Source organism: Thermobia domestica, chromosome 3 (genome assembly GCF_964235325.1).
Source record: "Thermobia domestica chromosome 3, izTheDome1.hap1.1, whole genome shotgun sequence".
In the NCBI taxonomy this organism is placed as follows: Eukaryota; Metazoa; Arthropoda; class Insecta; order Zygentoma; family Lepismatidae; genus Thermobia; species Thermobia domestica.
Window position 1 is genome coordinate 20,605,773 of NC_137456.1, and position 17,844 is coordinate 20,623,616.

Here is a 17,844-nt window from a genome sequence, read left to right on the forward strand (position 1 = left end):
TGATGGTATGTCTCACCTGTCAGTGTTTTCGTCAAAGAAGAACGGACCTATGAGGTGATCCATTGATACAGCACACATTCACTTTCGGGCTATCTCCCATGCATTTCACATTATGAGGGTTTTCAGTTCCCCAAACAAGACAGTTGTGCCTGTTTACCCTCCGTGAAACATGGAAATTTGCCTCATCTGAGAACATGGGAAACTGCAGAAGTTCCTTGTCGTTTCAGCGTCAGTTCACAGAACTCCAGTCTTGTGTCGTGATCTTCTGTCAATTCATGCACAAATTGAATCTTGTACGGTTTGACTTTCCAATGTTAACACATTATCTTGCGCGTTGTTGACTGAGGAATTCCAACTCCAGCAACCGCCAGGGAATCTATTTTCTTGGACTTCTCTCCAGGCCGTCGGTAATCCTTCGCGCTGTGTTTGGGCTCACTGGCGGCCGACCACTTCTTTGCATATTACAAACACTCCCTGTAAGCAGAAACTTGGTTTACGAACTCTTTATACTCCTGACATCAGGAGGTACTTTTTTCCACACTCGTCTGAAGTTTCGCTACACGAACACACCATATTTTAATTCTGCATACCAACACACACGCTGTGCTTTCTCTTGTACTGTCGCCATTTTCATGACTGTTGTCACCAATGTTGTCAACCTCATCATTGTGATAGTGTTGCCAATCAAAAAAATTACAGATCATCGCACAATATCAGAATATCATTATATCTGGAATATCATTATTTAAAAAATGTTATAAGCATTTGTTTCATAGAAAGGACTTTATAACAGCCCTGTATAATGTTGGTAGTCGTGACAGCTACTTCGTTAGTTACTCTGTGATTCGGGCAACTGGCCAGTCAGTGAGATATTTCCGTTGCAACGGTATGGAGATACATTGCTCATCAAATCCAATTTCAAAGTCGTACACTGAAAATGAAAGTATTTATTTTACTTAGGAATAAAGCTCTGAGTCTGATATACAGAAAGTGTGGAAGAAAATAGTAAGAATTTTATGAATGATGATTCTGATGATGGGAAATTAGAAGTTTTAATTTGAATGACAAATATATTACTCTTACAGCACGCTTATGAGAAAATACGTGTGATAAAAATATTTATAGGGATTTGTGTTTTAGGAAAGATTAGTCATTGTTTTCGTTTCCTTGTGAGTTTTTTTTACATGCTTTTTAAAACAGGTTGTTTTAAGCTTTTTGATATATAATGAGTTGTTTCAAATCTTTCATTTATTTACGTTAATGAATTTACTATGTGTGTGTTTGTTGTTTCAAGAATTGTGGATGATATATTTGAAGTTTATTATATTATGAGTGTTATATTTTGAAAGTATGTGTTGTGGGCATGGTGGCTGAATGGTAGAACACTTACCTTTGGTGTGTGGGGTTCCTTGTTCGATTCCCGTCCAAGTTTATGATGGATAACATCGTGTCCATGGGTTTTCTCGGGATGCTCTCATTTCCTCCCACTTTGCCTTTGGCGCAGGAGACCCGGGTTCGATTCCCGGCGGGAGCTCATGTAGTTCGGATTCCACGTTAATCAGTAGGTCCACGTCTCATATAGTCTCACTGCTGAACGGGACGTAAAAAACTCAAAATCAATCAACCAATCAATCAATCGATCAATCAATCAATCAATAATCCAATCAATCAATCAATCATTTCCTCCCACTTTCTCATTCCACCAATTCTTTCTTCATCATTCACTTGCCGTATTCATCTTTTCTTTTAGCCTGAAAGGCATAAACGTGGGACGTTAAGCTGAAAGATTTTATTTCATTTTTCGATATGTTTCCAAGCTCACTATTTCACAATGAACTCGTCTATCAGGTGGAGAGGGATCTCTGATGGCTTAAAGCAGGTTTAAAAAAATAGCTCTTATAGTTGTAGTTTCGGATTAATGTTCTTTTCAACTTTCTTCTAAGTGAAATATCTTGTGAAACACCCACCTCATTGTATCGTGAAAGAGAAAGTTTTCTTGATGTATAAAGGTGGACACCAATTGGAACAACTTTAATGAAGTGTGTGTGATGTTTTCTTACAGGTTTATGCAGTAGTAGTGGTGGAATTAATCCAATGAGTGACACCCATTGTTTTTATGTTTATGAGAACCAACGTTGGAACCCACTGACTGGCTACACGGCTAGGGGTCTGCCAACAGACCGATATATGTGGAGTGATAAGAGTGGCCGACAGAAGAGATCCATGGATACAGTCAAACTATTATCAATGCATTGGCAGTGGGTAAGATATTATTCTCTGTCACTGTGAGAACTAAAGGTACACAATTTGAGTAACTAAATAGTTTTTATGTTATGGATTTTGTCAATAATGATTTTATTGTCGGTATTTTACCATTTTTTAATGCACCGTCTAGTACAGGATTATTACAAATAATTGACCCGATTTCATAAATTTACTGTAGCTTTATTTATTGGACACATTGCCACAAAAATATGCAGACGTATTAAAAAATTCAAAAAGTTTCTTAGTGACATTCAAAAAAAAAGTGTTGCTTCATAACTGAAGATGTGTGTCTCACAAAATTCAGAAAAAGTGTTGCTTCATCATTGAAGATGAGTATCTCACAAAATTCACAAAAAAGTGTTGCTTCATCACTGAAGATGAGTATCTCACAAAATTCACGAAAAGTGTTGCTTCATCACTGAAGATGAGTGTCTCACAAAATTCACGAAAAGTGTTGCTTCATCACTGAAGATGAGTGTCTCACAAAATTCACAAAAAAGTGTTGCTTCATCACTGAAGATGAGTATCTCACAAAATTCACGAAAAGTGTTGCTTCATCACTGAAGATGAGTGTCTCACAAAATTCACAAAAAGTGTTGCTTCATCATTGAAGATGAGTATCTCACAAAATTCACAAAAAAGTGTTGCTTCATCACTGAAGATGAGTATCTCACAAAATTCACGAAAAGTGTTGCTTCATCACTGAAGATGAGTGTCTCACAAAATTCACAAAAAAGTGTTGCTTCATCACTGAAGATGAGTATCTCACAAAATTCACGAAAAGTGTTGCTTCATCACTGAAGATGAGTGTCTCACAAAATTCACAAAAAAGTGTTGCTTCATCACTGAAGATGAGTGTCTCACAAAATTCACAAAAAAGTGTTGCTTCATCACTGAAGATGAGTGTCTCACAAAATTTACAAAAAAGTGTTGCTTCATCACTGAAGATGAGTGTCTCACAAAATTCACAAAAAGTGTTGCTTCATCACTGAAGATGAGTGTCTCACAAAATTCACAAAAAAGTGTTGCCTTATCACTGAAGATGAGTGTCTCACAAAATTCATTTTTTCCCATAAGCTGTTGCAACTGTGTCGAAAATTCAAAGCTTCTGACTGTCATCAGGCGTCAGGGTTTTTACTGGGTCACTCGTTTCCGTGACATCTTCCAAACGGTAGGTTGTGGAATGTTGAGCTGTTCGTCCACTTCTGTGGGCTTCGTGCAAAACTCGCTCGCACGCGCTCAACCATTTCTCACTGTAGGCGACCAGTTGATTTCCCTTTTACAGAGGCATCCTGAAGCTGTAAACTACGCATACCGTCGCCGAATGGACTTGGCAGTTGGTAGAGCTTCGTTCAGAAGTGTCGTTGCACTGTAAGGACAGACTGATGTGAATGAAACTCGAGCACAACATAAGCTTGTGAGTTTTTCAATACATCTGCAAAGTTTTGAGATAATATGTCCAATAGTAAAGCTGCAGTGAATTTATGGAATTGGGTCAGTCACTTGTAATAATGCGGTATAATAATACTTTATGATCATGCTCATGATTTTGTGTCACCATGTAATATAGTGAAGTTGTGATAACTTCTCTTCCATGTTTGTGATTTTTATATATTACCATGTGATATAATCAAGTTATACTTCATCATGCCCATGGTTTGTGTCACCGTGTAATATAATGAAGTTGTGGTAACTTGGCTTCCATGTTTGTGATCTTTATATATCACCATGTGATATAATCAAGTTATATTTCTTCATATCCATGAATTTGTGTATCACTATATAATGTAGTGAAGTTGTGATAACTTCTCTTCCATGTCTGTGATTTTTATATATTACAATGTGATATAATCAAGTTATACTTTATCATGAACATGGTTTCTGTCACCAAGTAATATAATGAAATTGTGATAACTTCGCTTCCATGTATGGGATTTTTATCTTTTACCATGTGATATAATCAAGTTATATTTCTTCATATCCATGAATTTGTGTGTCACTATATAACGTAGTGAAGTTGTGATATATTCTCTTCCATGTCTGTGATTTTTATATATATCACCATGTGATATAATACGTCATTCATCGTATTATGTCGTAAGTTATACGTCATTCATCATGTCATGCCTACGATTTTGTGTGTCACCATATAATGTAATTATAATTCTAGTTAGGACCGGTGCAGATAGTGAGGTGGGAACGGCTTATACTGTGAGGATTGATTGTGTTCGATGGGCTATGTACACACAAACTGCACTGAATTCAAGTCCCAAGTCGTGTTTCGGAGCCCGTCTTTGAAAGCCCCGGTATTGTAGAAGAACGCAAAAGACAAAAGACTCACTCATTCACCATCACCAAGCCCATGATCTTATGTATTACCGTACTATCTAGTGTAATAAGTAATAGCATTCCAGTCAAGAGTCCAGTAAAAGAAGAATGATTCCATCATCTCATTATCATTATTTATTTATTTATTAAAGGACAAGAAAAATACAATATAGTGCAAATTAGACTAGTATATTGAATTTCCAAAGGTATCAAAGTATAGAGAGACAAAATTAGGCAAAGGGTGTGTTAAATACATGGTGTGTTAAAAAACTAATGTGACTGATTATCGAAGATATAAAATGGCGTTGATAATAGTGTGTAATTACTTTATTCTGATTTAAATTGCTGTAGTGCTTTATATGTTGGAATGATACATCAATTGACAGTACAGTTGTTATCAATAATACTCAATAAAACCCTCCACTTCTTTATCTGCTGCAGCGCTGTCAGAGGAGAAGCGAGAGAAGTGGTTATACCTTCCGCTTATCTCTCCTGCTGTTTTCAGTCCTCGTTATAATTTGTTGTGCTCATCGCCGAAATGTTTTTCAAAAGCTACAGTTCTGTGATTATTGTGCAGAGAGCTCATCACTTAAAATTTACTTTTATGCGTAAGACTAACTTGCAGTGGATCGAGAATTTGCGAACAACGGGCTCACCTTTGAAACTAATAATAATAATAATAATAATAATAATAATAATAATAATAATAATAATAATAATAATAATAATAATAATAATAATAATAATAATAATAATAATCTGGCCGACCTAAAAGTGCTCGTATGTCTGAGAATATTGAGCAATTACAAACTTTAGCCTTCAGAAATCGTCTTCAAATTGCATTGTCAGTTCTTTCATTTCAAATCAGAAAAAAAGCGATTACAAACTGAATTCAATACTTTTTAAAAAATTATTTTTGAATAAACACATTTCTACCTACATTGGGTCACCCTATATTTCTAATTTTGTTGTGTTGTTTCGTGCCTTCATTTTTCACCTTATGGTGTGCGACACGATTGCAGCTACGTACATTTCAGTGACTCGGTAAATATAGTTTGGATACAATCGCTTTATTCGCCGTTTTCTCGGGACGTATGTCCGCTTAAGACATTTTTTAGACGCGCGTGCTATTGTAATTTAATATTGTTAACTTCATACATGTTTCTTTCTCAAATATAATTTGTTATATTTTTTAATCATTATAATATACAGTGAAAGTATTTGTTTACTCAAAATCGAATTCAGAAAATGGGACGTGTATACATGCAAGCGAATAAGATATATCAACGTCAATAACACACTGACGGTAGTAACTATTATTAGACTTATAAGAACAATCCGCTACTTGACGATGGTTTAATAATAATAATAATAATAAAAAGAGATGAAATCTTTGAGTTTAACGTCCCACAATTATGCTTGTGAGGCTAAGGGAGACGATAATTAAAACAAGTAAATGATGATGGAAGAACTGGTGGAATGAGAAAGTGGGAGGAAACGGGGTTGGTGGAATGATAAAGTGGGAGGAAACGGGGTTGGTGGAATGGTAAAGTGGGAGGAAACGGGAGTATCCCGAGAAGACCAACGAGCACGATGTTGTTCACCGCAAACTTACTTGGCCGGGGATCGAACCATTGACCCCAGCAACTAGAGGTAAGCGTTCTACTACTGAGCCACCATGCCCCCCTATGGTTTAATGAATTCTCATGGAATCGCACGCACAATCGTCAGTTCAATGCAATAAACAACGCCAAACGGATTCTTCTCTGTTACTGCCAGAAGGATGTAGGACATTGGAACCATCTTGTTTTTGCCTGTCTTTTTACGGACAAATGCAAAAATTACATTTTTACAATTACTGAAGCAACAATTGCTCAGGTGAACCGTGGCACAGTTGCATATTTTACTTCCGTCTTGAAACAAGATTGATCTCATCTACTTTCCCCTTCCTCTAGTAGAAGCAAATGTGCTTTTTATTTTTGAATTCCGTTTGGTTTGCTGAATACTGAACGTATGCTCTTAAGGTTTAATTCGAATATAATTATCAAATTTGTAATTTTTAGTATTTAGAATCAGCATTTCTTCTTCTTCTTCTTCTTCTTCTTCTTCTTCTTATTATTATTATTATTATTATTATTATTATTATTATTATTATTATTATTATTATTATTATTATTATTATTATTAATTTCTCAATCTCAGTGCCCATAACCATTTGTTTACGCTTTAAGTTTTCTAATATTAAAATTTGAATATGTCTTTCCAGGTGACAGATTGGTCGATAGATTACCACACTCCTGGTGGTGTTGACAAAGAAGGTTGGCAGTATGCAGTTGACTTCCCAGCTTCGTATCACGGACGAAAACATTTCACTGACTATGTTCGGCGTCGACGCTGGGTGCGCAAGTGTCGCCTAAGCACAAGCGGTCCATGGGAAGAGCAGGGAACTACAAAACTCATCGATGTGTCTCTACAGGTTAGAAACTATTAGTGTAATAAGTGTTAAAATTACAATGCGTTGAGTATAAATGAAGAAAACCCACGCACACGGTGTTTGTCCACCACAAAGTTCACTTGGCTGGGATCGAACCCGAGACCCCAAGCACCAGAGGTGAACGCTCTACCACTGAGCCACCGCGGCCCCCAAATTATGAATGCGTTAAAATATTAAATAATAACTAACTAACTAACTCTATGGCCTATGGAACCCGGAGGTTCAGTGCCGCGTTCACAAAACCTCTCCACTGACTTCTATCCTTAGCTAATTGCATCCAGTTTCTACTTTGTATTCCTATCTCTGCGAGATCCATCTTAATATTGTCCTCCCATCTGCGCCTAGGTCTTCCTAATGGTCGTTTTCCTATGGGTCTACCAGTCAAGACTTTGAAAGCGTTTCTACTTTCTTCCATTCTAGCTACATGACGTGCCTCCTAGACTTGACGACCCTAACAATGTTGGGTAAACCGTATAAACTATGTAGTTCCTCGTTATGGAGCTTCCGCCATTCCCCATTCTCGTTCCTCTTGGGTCCGAATATTCTTCTCAGGATCCTGTTCTCAAATACTTTCAGTCTATGTTCTTCCCTCAGAGTAAGCGACCATGTTTCGCAACCATACAGAACAACAGGCATGATTATCGTTTTATATATTTTAAGCTTCAAATTCCTCGACAGAATTCGCGACGACAAGAGATTTTGAACCGAGTAGTAACACGAATTCCCTGCTTTTAGTCGACATTTAATTTCTTCGTGAATATGATTTTCGTCTGTTAACATTGATCCTAAATATTTGAAAGTATCCACTTTATCAAAAGCATTATTTAATATTTTAACGCCTCCACAATTTGCCGTATTACGGTCCCGACGCACTTCCATGTATTTAGTTTTCTCTGCATTTACTTCTAAACCCATGTCCCTGCAAGCGTTTAATAAGATCTCTGCATTTATTTCTACTGTTCTCCTATCCTCCCCTATTAAATTTACATCATCAGCATATGCCATAACCTGGTGAATGCCGTTCAACTCTAAGCCCTGGTTGCTATCTTTGATTTTCCTTATGGCGTATTCCAGCACAAAGTTAAATAATAATGGCGACAACGCATCTCCTTGTTTTAGGCCATTGTCGACGTGGAAGCTCGTGGACAAAAATTTTCCTACCCGGACTTTACTTTGGGATTCACTTAAACATATCTTAATTAATCTAATTAGCTTTCTCGGTATTCCAAGTTCTGTAAGAACGTTGTATAATGTTTCTCTCCTAACCGAGTCGTAAGCCTTTCTAAAATCAATAAATAGTTGATGTACCGGGGTATTGTATTCCCACTTCTTTTCGAGTATTTGGCGAATGGTAAATATTTGGTCGATAGTTGATCGATTTCGTCTAAATCCGCACTGATAATCTCCAATAATTAAATCCGCGTATGGGGTCAGTCTTGCTAACAGAATATTTGAAAGGATTTTATAGGATGTTGACAGAAGAGAAATGCCTCGATAATTATTACAGTCAGTTTTGTCGCCTTTCTTGTGAATTGGAACAATGATTGACTCTTTCCACTCTTGTGGCAATTCTTCCTTGTTCCAGATAAGGAGAATGAGTTTGTGTATCTTGTTCCACAATTTTTCGCCTCCAGCTAAAATTAACTCAGCCGGAATTTCATCTACACCCGGAGATTTGTGTTTCTTTAATTTCTTTATAGCGGCTTCCACTTCTATTCGATTGGGTTCTGGAATATACGGTTCTGCGGTGTGTATCTCCTTTTCTCCACGCACATTAGTTTTTGGCTGCGTGTTAAGCAAATCGTCAAAGAAATCTTTCCATCTATTTAAGATGCTATCCGTATCAGTGAGAACTGTTCCGTCTGATTTCTTTAATATATAAGCACGAGGTTGATAGCCTTTCTTAAAATCGTTGATCCCCTTATACATGTCCCGAATATTTTTATTTTTACTATTATCTTCAAGTTCCTTAATTTTAGCTTTCAAAAAATCACGTTTCTTTGTTCTAAAAGTTTTGGAAGTTTCCCGCCTGATATCTGCGAAATTTTGTGTAGTTATTTCATTCGGATTTTGTAGCCACCGTAATTTTGCCTGTTTTCTCTTCTCTGTTAGTTTAATGCATTCTTGGTCGAACCATGGTTTGTTCCTACGTATTTCCGCGTGTCCCAATTTTTCTATTGCTGAACTTTTAATGCTATTTCTAATTTCAATCCAAGTATCCTCAACACTAGTGCACTCCGAGTCTTCTAAGACCGAGAATCTATTCGAGACTTCAATCTGGTATTTCTCTCTTACCTGGCTCTCTTCTAATTTCTTTAAATTAAATCTCTCCGTTTTCGGACATTGAATATTACCTTTAATCAACGATAATCTTTCCCGTATTATCGCTACTACCAGGTAGTGATCAGTGTCACAATCAGCCCCTCTCAACGACCGGACGTCAATTATGCTAGATTGTCTTCTTCTATCTACTAAAACGTGATCAATTTGATTATGTGTTTTTCCGTCTGGTGATGTCCAAGTGTATTTATGAACGTCGCGATGTGGGAATTTTGTACTCTTCACGATTAGGTTTTTGGATGTTGCAAAGTTCACGAGTCTAACACCGTTGTCATTACTTTCCTTATGCAAACTTTCGTTCCCTATAATCGGTTTGAAAATATCCTCTCGTCCTACCTTCGCATTGAAATCCCCTAATAGAATCTTCATATGGTATCGCGGGAGTTGGTCAAATATCCGTTCCACTTCTTCGTAAAAACTATCTTTTATATCGTCAACCTTATCTTCAGTTGGAGCATGTACATTTAAAACAATAATATCACACCACCGTCCCTTAAGAGTAATAAAAGAAAGTCTGTCAGTACCGTTTAATTGCTGGTAATATTCGTTTGTGAACGAAAAACCCTGTTCCTAACTGGTGATTTTTATTCTCCTAACTGTAAGTGCCACTCTTACACTGTCCACACATTACATACAAATCGCTGGCATCTTTATAAGCTGTACATGCAACATGGACTTAATGAGGATTACTCAGATCGACGAGTGGAGTTCTGCACGTGAACTGCGGACCAGCACGACTAGATCTCTCGTTTATACATGCCATACTGTTCAGTGACGTGGCCTATTTCTGTTTGAATGGGAAGTCAATCGGCATTACTGTCGTACTGGTGTGACAGTAATCCGAACTGGGTTGACCCGAGTGATGAACATAGTACTGCAAAGGTAATGGTGAGGTGTGGCATATGGGATACTTGCATGATTGCTCGATTTTTCATTGTCACTACCTTAAGGGCACAACAGTACCCGACGCTCCCGCAGGAACAATTGCTTTCCTCCCTTCTGAAGCCAGACTGCAACTTCCATCTTACTTTTTACAGATGAGGCTCCTTCCCACTATGGTGTTGGTGTGCGTCACTGTCTCATTGCACAATTCCCAGGTAAGTGGATTGGTTGCCGTGATCCTGTGGAATGGCCGCCCAGATCACCTGATCTCACAGTCTTTGATTTCTATCCATGGGGTCATCTGAAGCAGAGGTGTGTTGAGAATCTCCCTAATGTAAGGCACTTACAGGAACGCATTCAGCATGCGTGTGCCCACATTTCACCGGACGTTCTCCATGCAGTTCGAGTGGATAGGGTGACTATAGTTGTACATTAGACTAGAAAGTCACCATATACATGTGCTGAAGCGTACAGTAGATAAATGATTTTAAAACTTTCAGTACAGTATTCATAAATGCCAACCATACGAAAGAAGCTATTATAATTTTGGATCCCTGAGGTCACACCGGCATTATTTGATATACAGCATACCCCCTTCCTGTTTGAAATGCCTTAACTTGTAGGGACATGGCAAGTGCGGTCGCCATGCACCCTACAAGTTGCAGCTCTCCATATACTATCATCTCCCATTAACACATCTCACATTTTTCCTCTCAGGTTTCAAATTGAAAGGAAAATATTCAGACTTATTTTTTTAACCAATGTATTAGAATATTAGAATGATATACATTTTGTGTAAGAAAAACATATTTCTCGAAATTGGTTTCATGTTATCAGATTATTCAGTAAACTGTTTCATAGATACTCTGTAAGTATATTGTGTTTAGTAGATTTTACTAAAGGGTGTTCCAAGATTCACGCAAGAAGTAATTTTCATAGGAAGCACAGGTTTATAATTAAAAATAGTAAATTTTTTTTGTTGATTCATGAAGTATACAGTATAGGGTTATGTATGGAATAGCATATCGGGTAAATGGCTTCCACGGCTTTACTGGCACATATGCAGTCTATGACGTTTTTGCATAAACGTGGCTGAATTACGTTGATACAGCGCTTAATTTTCTCCTTCTAGATGTGGGTGGTCGTGGGTTTGTTGGCATAAACTTAAGACTTCAAAAAAACTCCAAAGTAAAATGTCCAACGGCGCTAAATCGCATTATTTTAAAAATATTGTTCAATAATGAAAACGCTTTGTTCTTTCGTGTAGCGCTACATTTTTAATAACCCTAAACTGTTAGTTGTCAAGCTTTTTGCGTTGGTAACACTTTACTACACAAATGACGTAAAATTCAAATCTTGCATGAATTTTGGAACACCATGTATTCAGAATATAATGAAATGACAATGCTCAAAATGTTTATGTATCGTTTTGTAGGTGGATCACTCAGGAGATATGAAAGAGGCCGTTGACGTGTGGGCTATTGCTGTAAATGGTGATGCGTTATTTAGACTAGGTGTAACCAAGTCCTGTCCTGAGGTGAGCTTTTTCTTTCTTTTTTAATTATTTATAATAGACAGATTTAATAAGTTGAGGCAATATATAAATTTTTCCTTGGATAGAAAATGGAAGAGTTGTAAAATAAGTAGTAAACTTCCTTAATCAATCCCATCCTTCCAGTATTTCCCTGATTTATTTTAATTTTACAGTTGATCAATTGCTCTGGTCATCAGACTAATTGAAATTCCAATAAATATGAGGGCTCTCCAGAAAGTAACACGTTTTGAAATAAATAAAAAAAAGTAAAAAGAATGAACAAACCAAATTGTATTATATACATTTGAAAGGTACAATCTTAAGCTATTTTTCCGCATAATCGCCATGCAAATTAAGGCACTTATCATACCGTGGTACAAGATTTTCAATACCGTCGCAGTAGAAATCTGCCGGTTGCAATTTCAACCAGTGGCTTACACCGACATGCAGTTCGGTGTCAGTATCAGTATCAAAGCATTGTGTAGCGAACCATGTCTTCATCGCTGGAAAGAGGTGGTGGTCGCTCGGAGTCAAATCCGGGCTGTATGGTGGATGATCGAACACTTTCCATCCAGAACCATCCAAGAGCTCTCGGGTGCGCTTGGCCATTTTTGGACGTGCGTTGCCGTGAAAAAAGCAACACCTTCCGCTAAGTTTTTCATGGCGCTTGTTTTGAATCGGGCTCCTTAATTTTAAAACTTAATCACACAACACACCTCACAAGAGGTGGGATTTTCTCCTGCAGTGCACATTGTAACACGTCACAGAAAGCACAGTAAGAGCGTCACAGTCCTTACGCTACCACAGTTGGATGCGTACTGAGTGTGGCAACGTTGTGACACCAAAAAGGCGACTGTAGCCACGCTCACTGCCGCGATAGGCCAAAACGTCTGGTATTTTCTGACAGCCCTCGTAGCTTCGAACGTTCAAATACATTTTCAGAAATCTTTATGAAGTTTAAGGAACTCGTGTGTCCTGAAGTGCAAAACAGTGAACAGTTAAAACATTTTCAATTCGATCAATTTGAGGAATGGGAACTGGATGCTTTATTTGTACACCTGTTCTTCTTTTAGCACATTAATATAATAAAAATCCAGATTTCAAATTTTACGTGTAAGTTACCTGTTTGCTCTTGAGGCAGGGATGGGAAATTCTTCCTGAACCCTCTCTTCAATTTATATTTGGTGAGGAATAGGATATACGGGGGCTCAGTGGTAGAGCGCTTACCTTTGGTGTGTGGGGTCCTTGGTTCAATCCCCGGGCAAATAAGTTTGTGGTGCTTCCCGTGAGTTTTCTAGGGATACTCACGTTCCCTCCCACCAATTCTTCCCTCATCACTTAGTTGCCTTTATCATCCCTCTCCCTTAGCCTAAGGGGCATAATCGTCAGGGACGTACGCAGGAATTTATTTCGGGAGGGGTCTAAAGCGTCTTGAGGGGGTCCAAATACAATTTGAGGCTAAATTATATGAACATTTCTAAAATTGCCCCTAAAAGTAGACCACATTTGCAAAAAAAAGTCATGATTTTTTTGGGGGGGGGGAGTCCGGACCCCCAGGACCCACCCCGTGCGTACGCCCCTGGCAATCGTGAGATGTTAAACTGAAAGATTCAATTTAATTCAATTTATATTTGGTGAGAGGACTTTCCTACATTCCATACAACGTGTGTCTATCGTGCGTTGTCTCCATGCTATGAGAAACATTGTGATACGATTAAGAGCGTTTCTGATTCGGTGACTCAGGTATTCGTTTATTTCGAGCGTTCTGAACAAAGCTGATAACGTTATTTTATAATGGTAAGATTAAAAAAGAAAGCAAGTTTCGATGCTATTTTTGTATTCGATGAAAAGAAATTGGTCAAAAATCCTTTCCAGTACTTACTTGTGTGATTGAGGAAAAATGTAATCAGAGTGGACGGTTGTAGGATTCTAACATAGAACGAACCTTTTGCAAAATGAGAATTCCTGCACCTTACACGTTCCATTTAAGATAGTGGCTTGTTGAAAGTACATGGTATGTAAAAAGCTATTATGATGCAGAAACATAAATATAGTCGCACCTTGAAAGTATGTAACAGTTCCTTGTAAAGTATTATTTTAGACTTTCAGCGTAGTTTCGAATTCTTTACCCTTTTAAAAATCTTCCTTAGTTATAACTGCGATAGTTTAGTATCTTCATTATTCGATTTAAAAAAAGTACTAATAAAGCTTTTTTTTTTTTTTTTTTTTTTTTTTGCAAGCATGGAGGCATTGTACAACATGTTATGTATGGTTTCATGCCTCTCTGCGTCGACACATAGGGGGTGATGACGCCACAAGTTGAATTTTTTTCCTTTAGGCCTACTTTTACTATTTTTTGGCGGGCTTACTTTTGCATCTGAAAGATTGAAATTTTGGATACATATTTAGTGTATTCCTTAGTATTTTTCAGTTGATTTTGAGATCTATGCGTTAACACAGGGGAAAAGTTCAAAATTTGAAAAAATAAATAAATAAATAAATAAATAAAATAAAAATCCCGAGTTCTCTCATAATTTCCCGCCTGGGGGACATGATAGGGGAATGTGAATGGCACCGTTTGAAAAGTTGCTCCATTGTAAAAGAAACGAGGTATAAACCATGAAAGTTAACTGAGAGTCTCTAATTTACCTAAAAAAGGCAGGATTTTAAAAGGGTTAATGCAACACTGCTGTTAGTCTGTCGAGAGTTAAGAGTAAAGAAGAAACGGTTTCGTAATATACAGGGTGGCCCAAAAGTAGGTGTACAGTCCCATATTGATCGGCGCATGGCATTTTATAAAATTTAATTTACTTATTGTTATCCATATAAGTTTAGTTTATCATTTGTTTTTAATTCCTTTTTACTCATATATTGAACTAGGAATAGATTGAAGCAAAAAAAAAAAACTCATTATCTTAGTAAACAGGGCTATCTTGATCAATACAGGGCTGTATACCTACTTTTGAGAGCCACTCTGTAGATTCACTGCTCCAACCGTAGATTACATTCCCTTGTTTATCACTGTTAAAAACAGAAATGCTACAAATCTGTCAATACTTTGGGAGTTCGCGTATCATTGTTTCGTAGTGTGAAATGAAATTTCATTTGTTCTAAACTTGCTTTTATATTGTTTAGATATCTAGTCTTTACAATCATGAAAGCAAATAAATCCTTTCTTCTATTATTTATAGGGTACTGCGTGGGAACATGTTCCAAGTGAGCAACCGCTAGTAAGCATTAGTGTTGGTGCTAAAAAGCAAGTGTGGGCGATTGGAAAAAATGGATCTGCTTTCTGGAGATTTGGTATTTCATCTGCTAGACCTACAGGTAAATTAAGTGAATGTTTTCTGAATGATTTATGTGTCAGCAGCTTCCAGTATTGTTGAAAATTGGTTCTACAAAGGCTGAATGAAAAGTAGTAATAACAGTGTTATACTTCTTGTCTGGGCTTATTGGTAGAGTAAATAGATTAAAGTAGAGTTATATGATTTATCACATCTACGATCTTATATAACACTAATGAAAAGCGTCGCATACTATCAACACGTCCATCTTTGTCGATGTCTCGCAGGGACCGCCGTATGGTACCGGTGGCTTCTCTTCGTTCTAATACTTCCCACGAAGTTATTCTTCTATCTTAGCAAAGTGCTCATAATTGCACCGGGAAATACGTATCGTTGTTTTGCAGGGCCCTATGTTCGAGGACTGACTTCTCTGATGGCCCTTGTTATGGTAGAACTATTTCATTACAGTATAAGGGATGGCAAGTTACCATAGCAATTTTAGCTTTGAGTTGTACTCCATCTGATGGTTAGAGAAATGAAAACGAGCTTTGCTTTCTCTGTAGACCAGGAGGCAAAGATAAAAGCGTCTGCTTCAAAATGGTTACAGCAGGTTGCAGCAAGCACTGAGCAAGTCAATGGCAAAAATCACTATCTCATGGCTCATATAAAATATTCTGTCCCGTTAATAAACTGCTATAATATCTATTTACAATTAGTCACGTACGTAAAATGTTCGAGTACTTCCCATTGACAATTACTCCAGCACATTCCCCAGGCAATGCCTCCCAGGAGATCTTGCACAGTGTTTGCTGCGTGATGCCTAGCAGTATCATGCAAAAATAAATTTGTTATCTTTGTACATGTATTACGGTATTAAAATAAGAATAGCTAAAAAATCTGGAATCAGTGACAGAATTGGAGAACATTGTTGTACAGTTCTAAAACTAGAATGAGAGGATTGTTGTTATTGCTTTTTGTTAGTTAGTGCGTGCGAGCGAGCAAGCAAACGATAATGTGGCTAAAGCAAACGTATCGTATCGGTCGTAGTTTTGTCAGTATATCATTGCCTGTATTACATGCATTTTGAATTAAGTTGTACACAGTTCCAAAACTAGAATGAGCAGTAGTCGAAGCCCCAACTTTGAAGGCTCCATAATTCGGGAATCGAAGGTCTGTACAGAAAGATATTTCATATACGTACTAAGCAAGTCAAGGTCTACCTCCATATTACGTTTGGTATACAAAAAATAGAGATGCAAGAGCTCGGAAAAAACCGGCTGTTTTGGAAAAAAAACTCTGTTTTTTCTGCTTCGCTTTTTTGCTTGGGAAATTTTGGGCTTTTTTCAAAATTCTGCTTTAAATTGATAAAGTAGACTTTGTTTCGCTTCTCTATAACAGAAAAATTAATTTAATTAGTGGTTGATGCCGATAATAATATAAAACCGAAAATAAACCATGAATTTCGAAAAGATATTTCAAACAATTTAAATTTTTAACATATTTGCATTATGAATTCCAAAGGATTAACTAATGTATATAATAAGAATTTTTTAGCCTTTTATATACAAAAGTAAGCAGGGTTGGCAAGAATCATGGTTGTTTTTGAAAAAGCCAAAAAACCCTTTTTGGGAGGAGGGGTTAATTAGTTTTTTTGTTTGTTTGTTTGTTTAAATCGGGTTTTTGGGTTTAAGTATTTTGCTGTATGTATTTATATTACATATTGACAGAAACAAGTTTGTTTCGCCTTGGTGTTATTATGCAACAGGGTTATGCTGGAAGAGGTCACATAAGCTTAAAGAAATCCGGTCAGTAAATTTCATAAATTGGGAAACTCCCGCCTTAGCCATCGGGAAAATCCCGTCATTACTTTAAATGTAAAACAATAACAGAAAAATCCTGTTATTGCTTTGCATGTAAAATTTAAGGTCATGTATCATAATCAGTACGCCAAAACAGGTACTAAATTACAAATTTAGTATGTAGGTATCATTGAAAATCCAATCCAAGCTAATGTTGGAAGCTACGTAGGCAGTCGATAAATTTTGCCAATTTCTATCAATATATTTAAGCAACCTTGGCTTCTTTATAAAACAATAGGCATTCTGGCAAGCAGAAATATACAATTTAGTTTCGTTTCGTATGTTTAGGCTTAACATCCTTACGTAATACCGAGGTTATCAAGAAGACTTTTGCTTAAAGTGACATCCGAACCGCTACTTGGTTTGTTCGACCAGGAATTGAACATGGGACACCTTGATTAAAAGGTAAAAGGAGATAAATCTAATGCAGATGGTTTGATATTTGGAAACGTCACCATGAAGTTCACACGATTCACATTTGTCGTTCTTTCTACTTTTTTAGGTTTGAATCTTTTTTTAAACCACCTGGTGTAAACCAGCCAACCCTGAAAGTAAATACTTATTAAAAAAAAAAAAAAAAAACACACACAAATAACTAGCAAAATTGTATGTAGTATTTTTACTACAAAATATTCCATACCTTCTTTTTGAAACAAAATAAAATTAAAATAAAACAAGAGAAATACTTACATTTATATGATACACTTAAAGGTCGCATATCTAGAGCTTTGTTTTGGGTGGTTCTGTATATTCTTGAAATTCTACAAGTAAAGTTTTATATAACCACCATCATGGTTTACCCAGTCCTCAAGGTTTCTGAATCTTTAACAAGAGGAATTCAACATATGAAGGGTATGA

The 17,844-nt window shown here is 36.9% G+C and overlaps 1 protein-coding gene across 1 annotated transcript in view; it reads left to right on the forward strand.

Annotated features, from left to right (window-relative positions):
- Nucleotides 1–17,844, forward strand: part of Pex23 (tectonin beta-propeller repeat-containing peroxin 23) — a 118,183-nt gene that overhangs the window by 84,296 nt on the left and 16,043 nt on the right. Inside the window, exons 17-20 of the mRNA XM_081750542.1 lie at nt 2,063–2,262; nt 6,860–7,069; nt 11,745–11,846; nt 15,035–15,170. Of these exons, the coding sequence (XP_081606668.1) occupies nt 2,063–2,262; nt 6,860–7,069; nt 11,745–11,846; nt 15,035–15,170 (648 nt within the window). The remainder of the gene's footprint in view (nt 1–2,062; nt 2,263–6,859; nt 7,070–11,744; nt 11,847–15,034; nt 15,171–17,844) is intronic.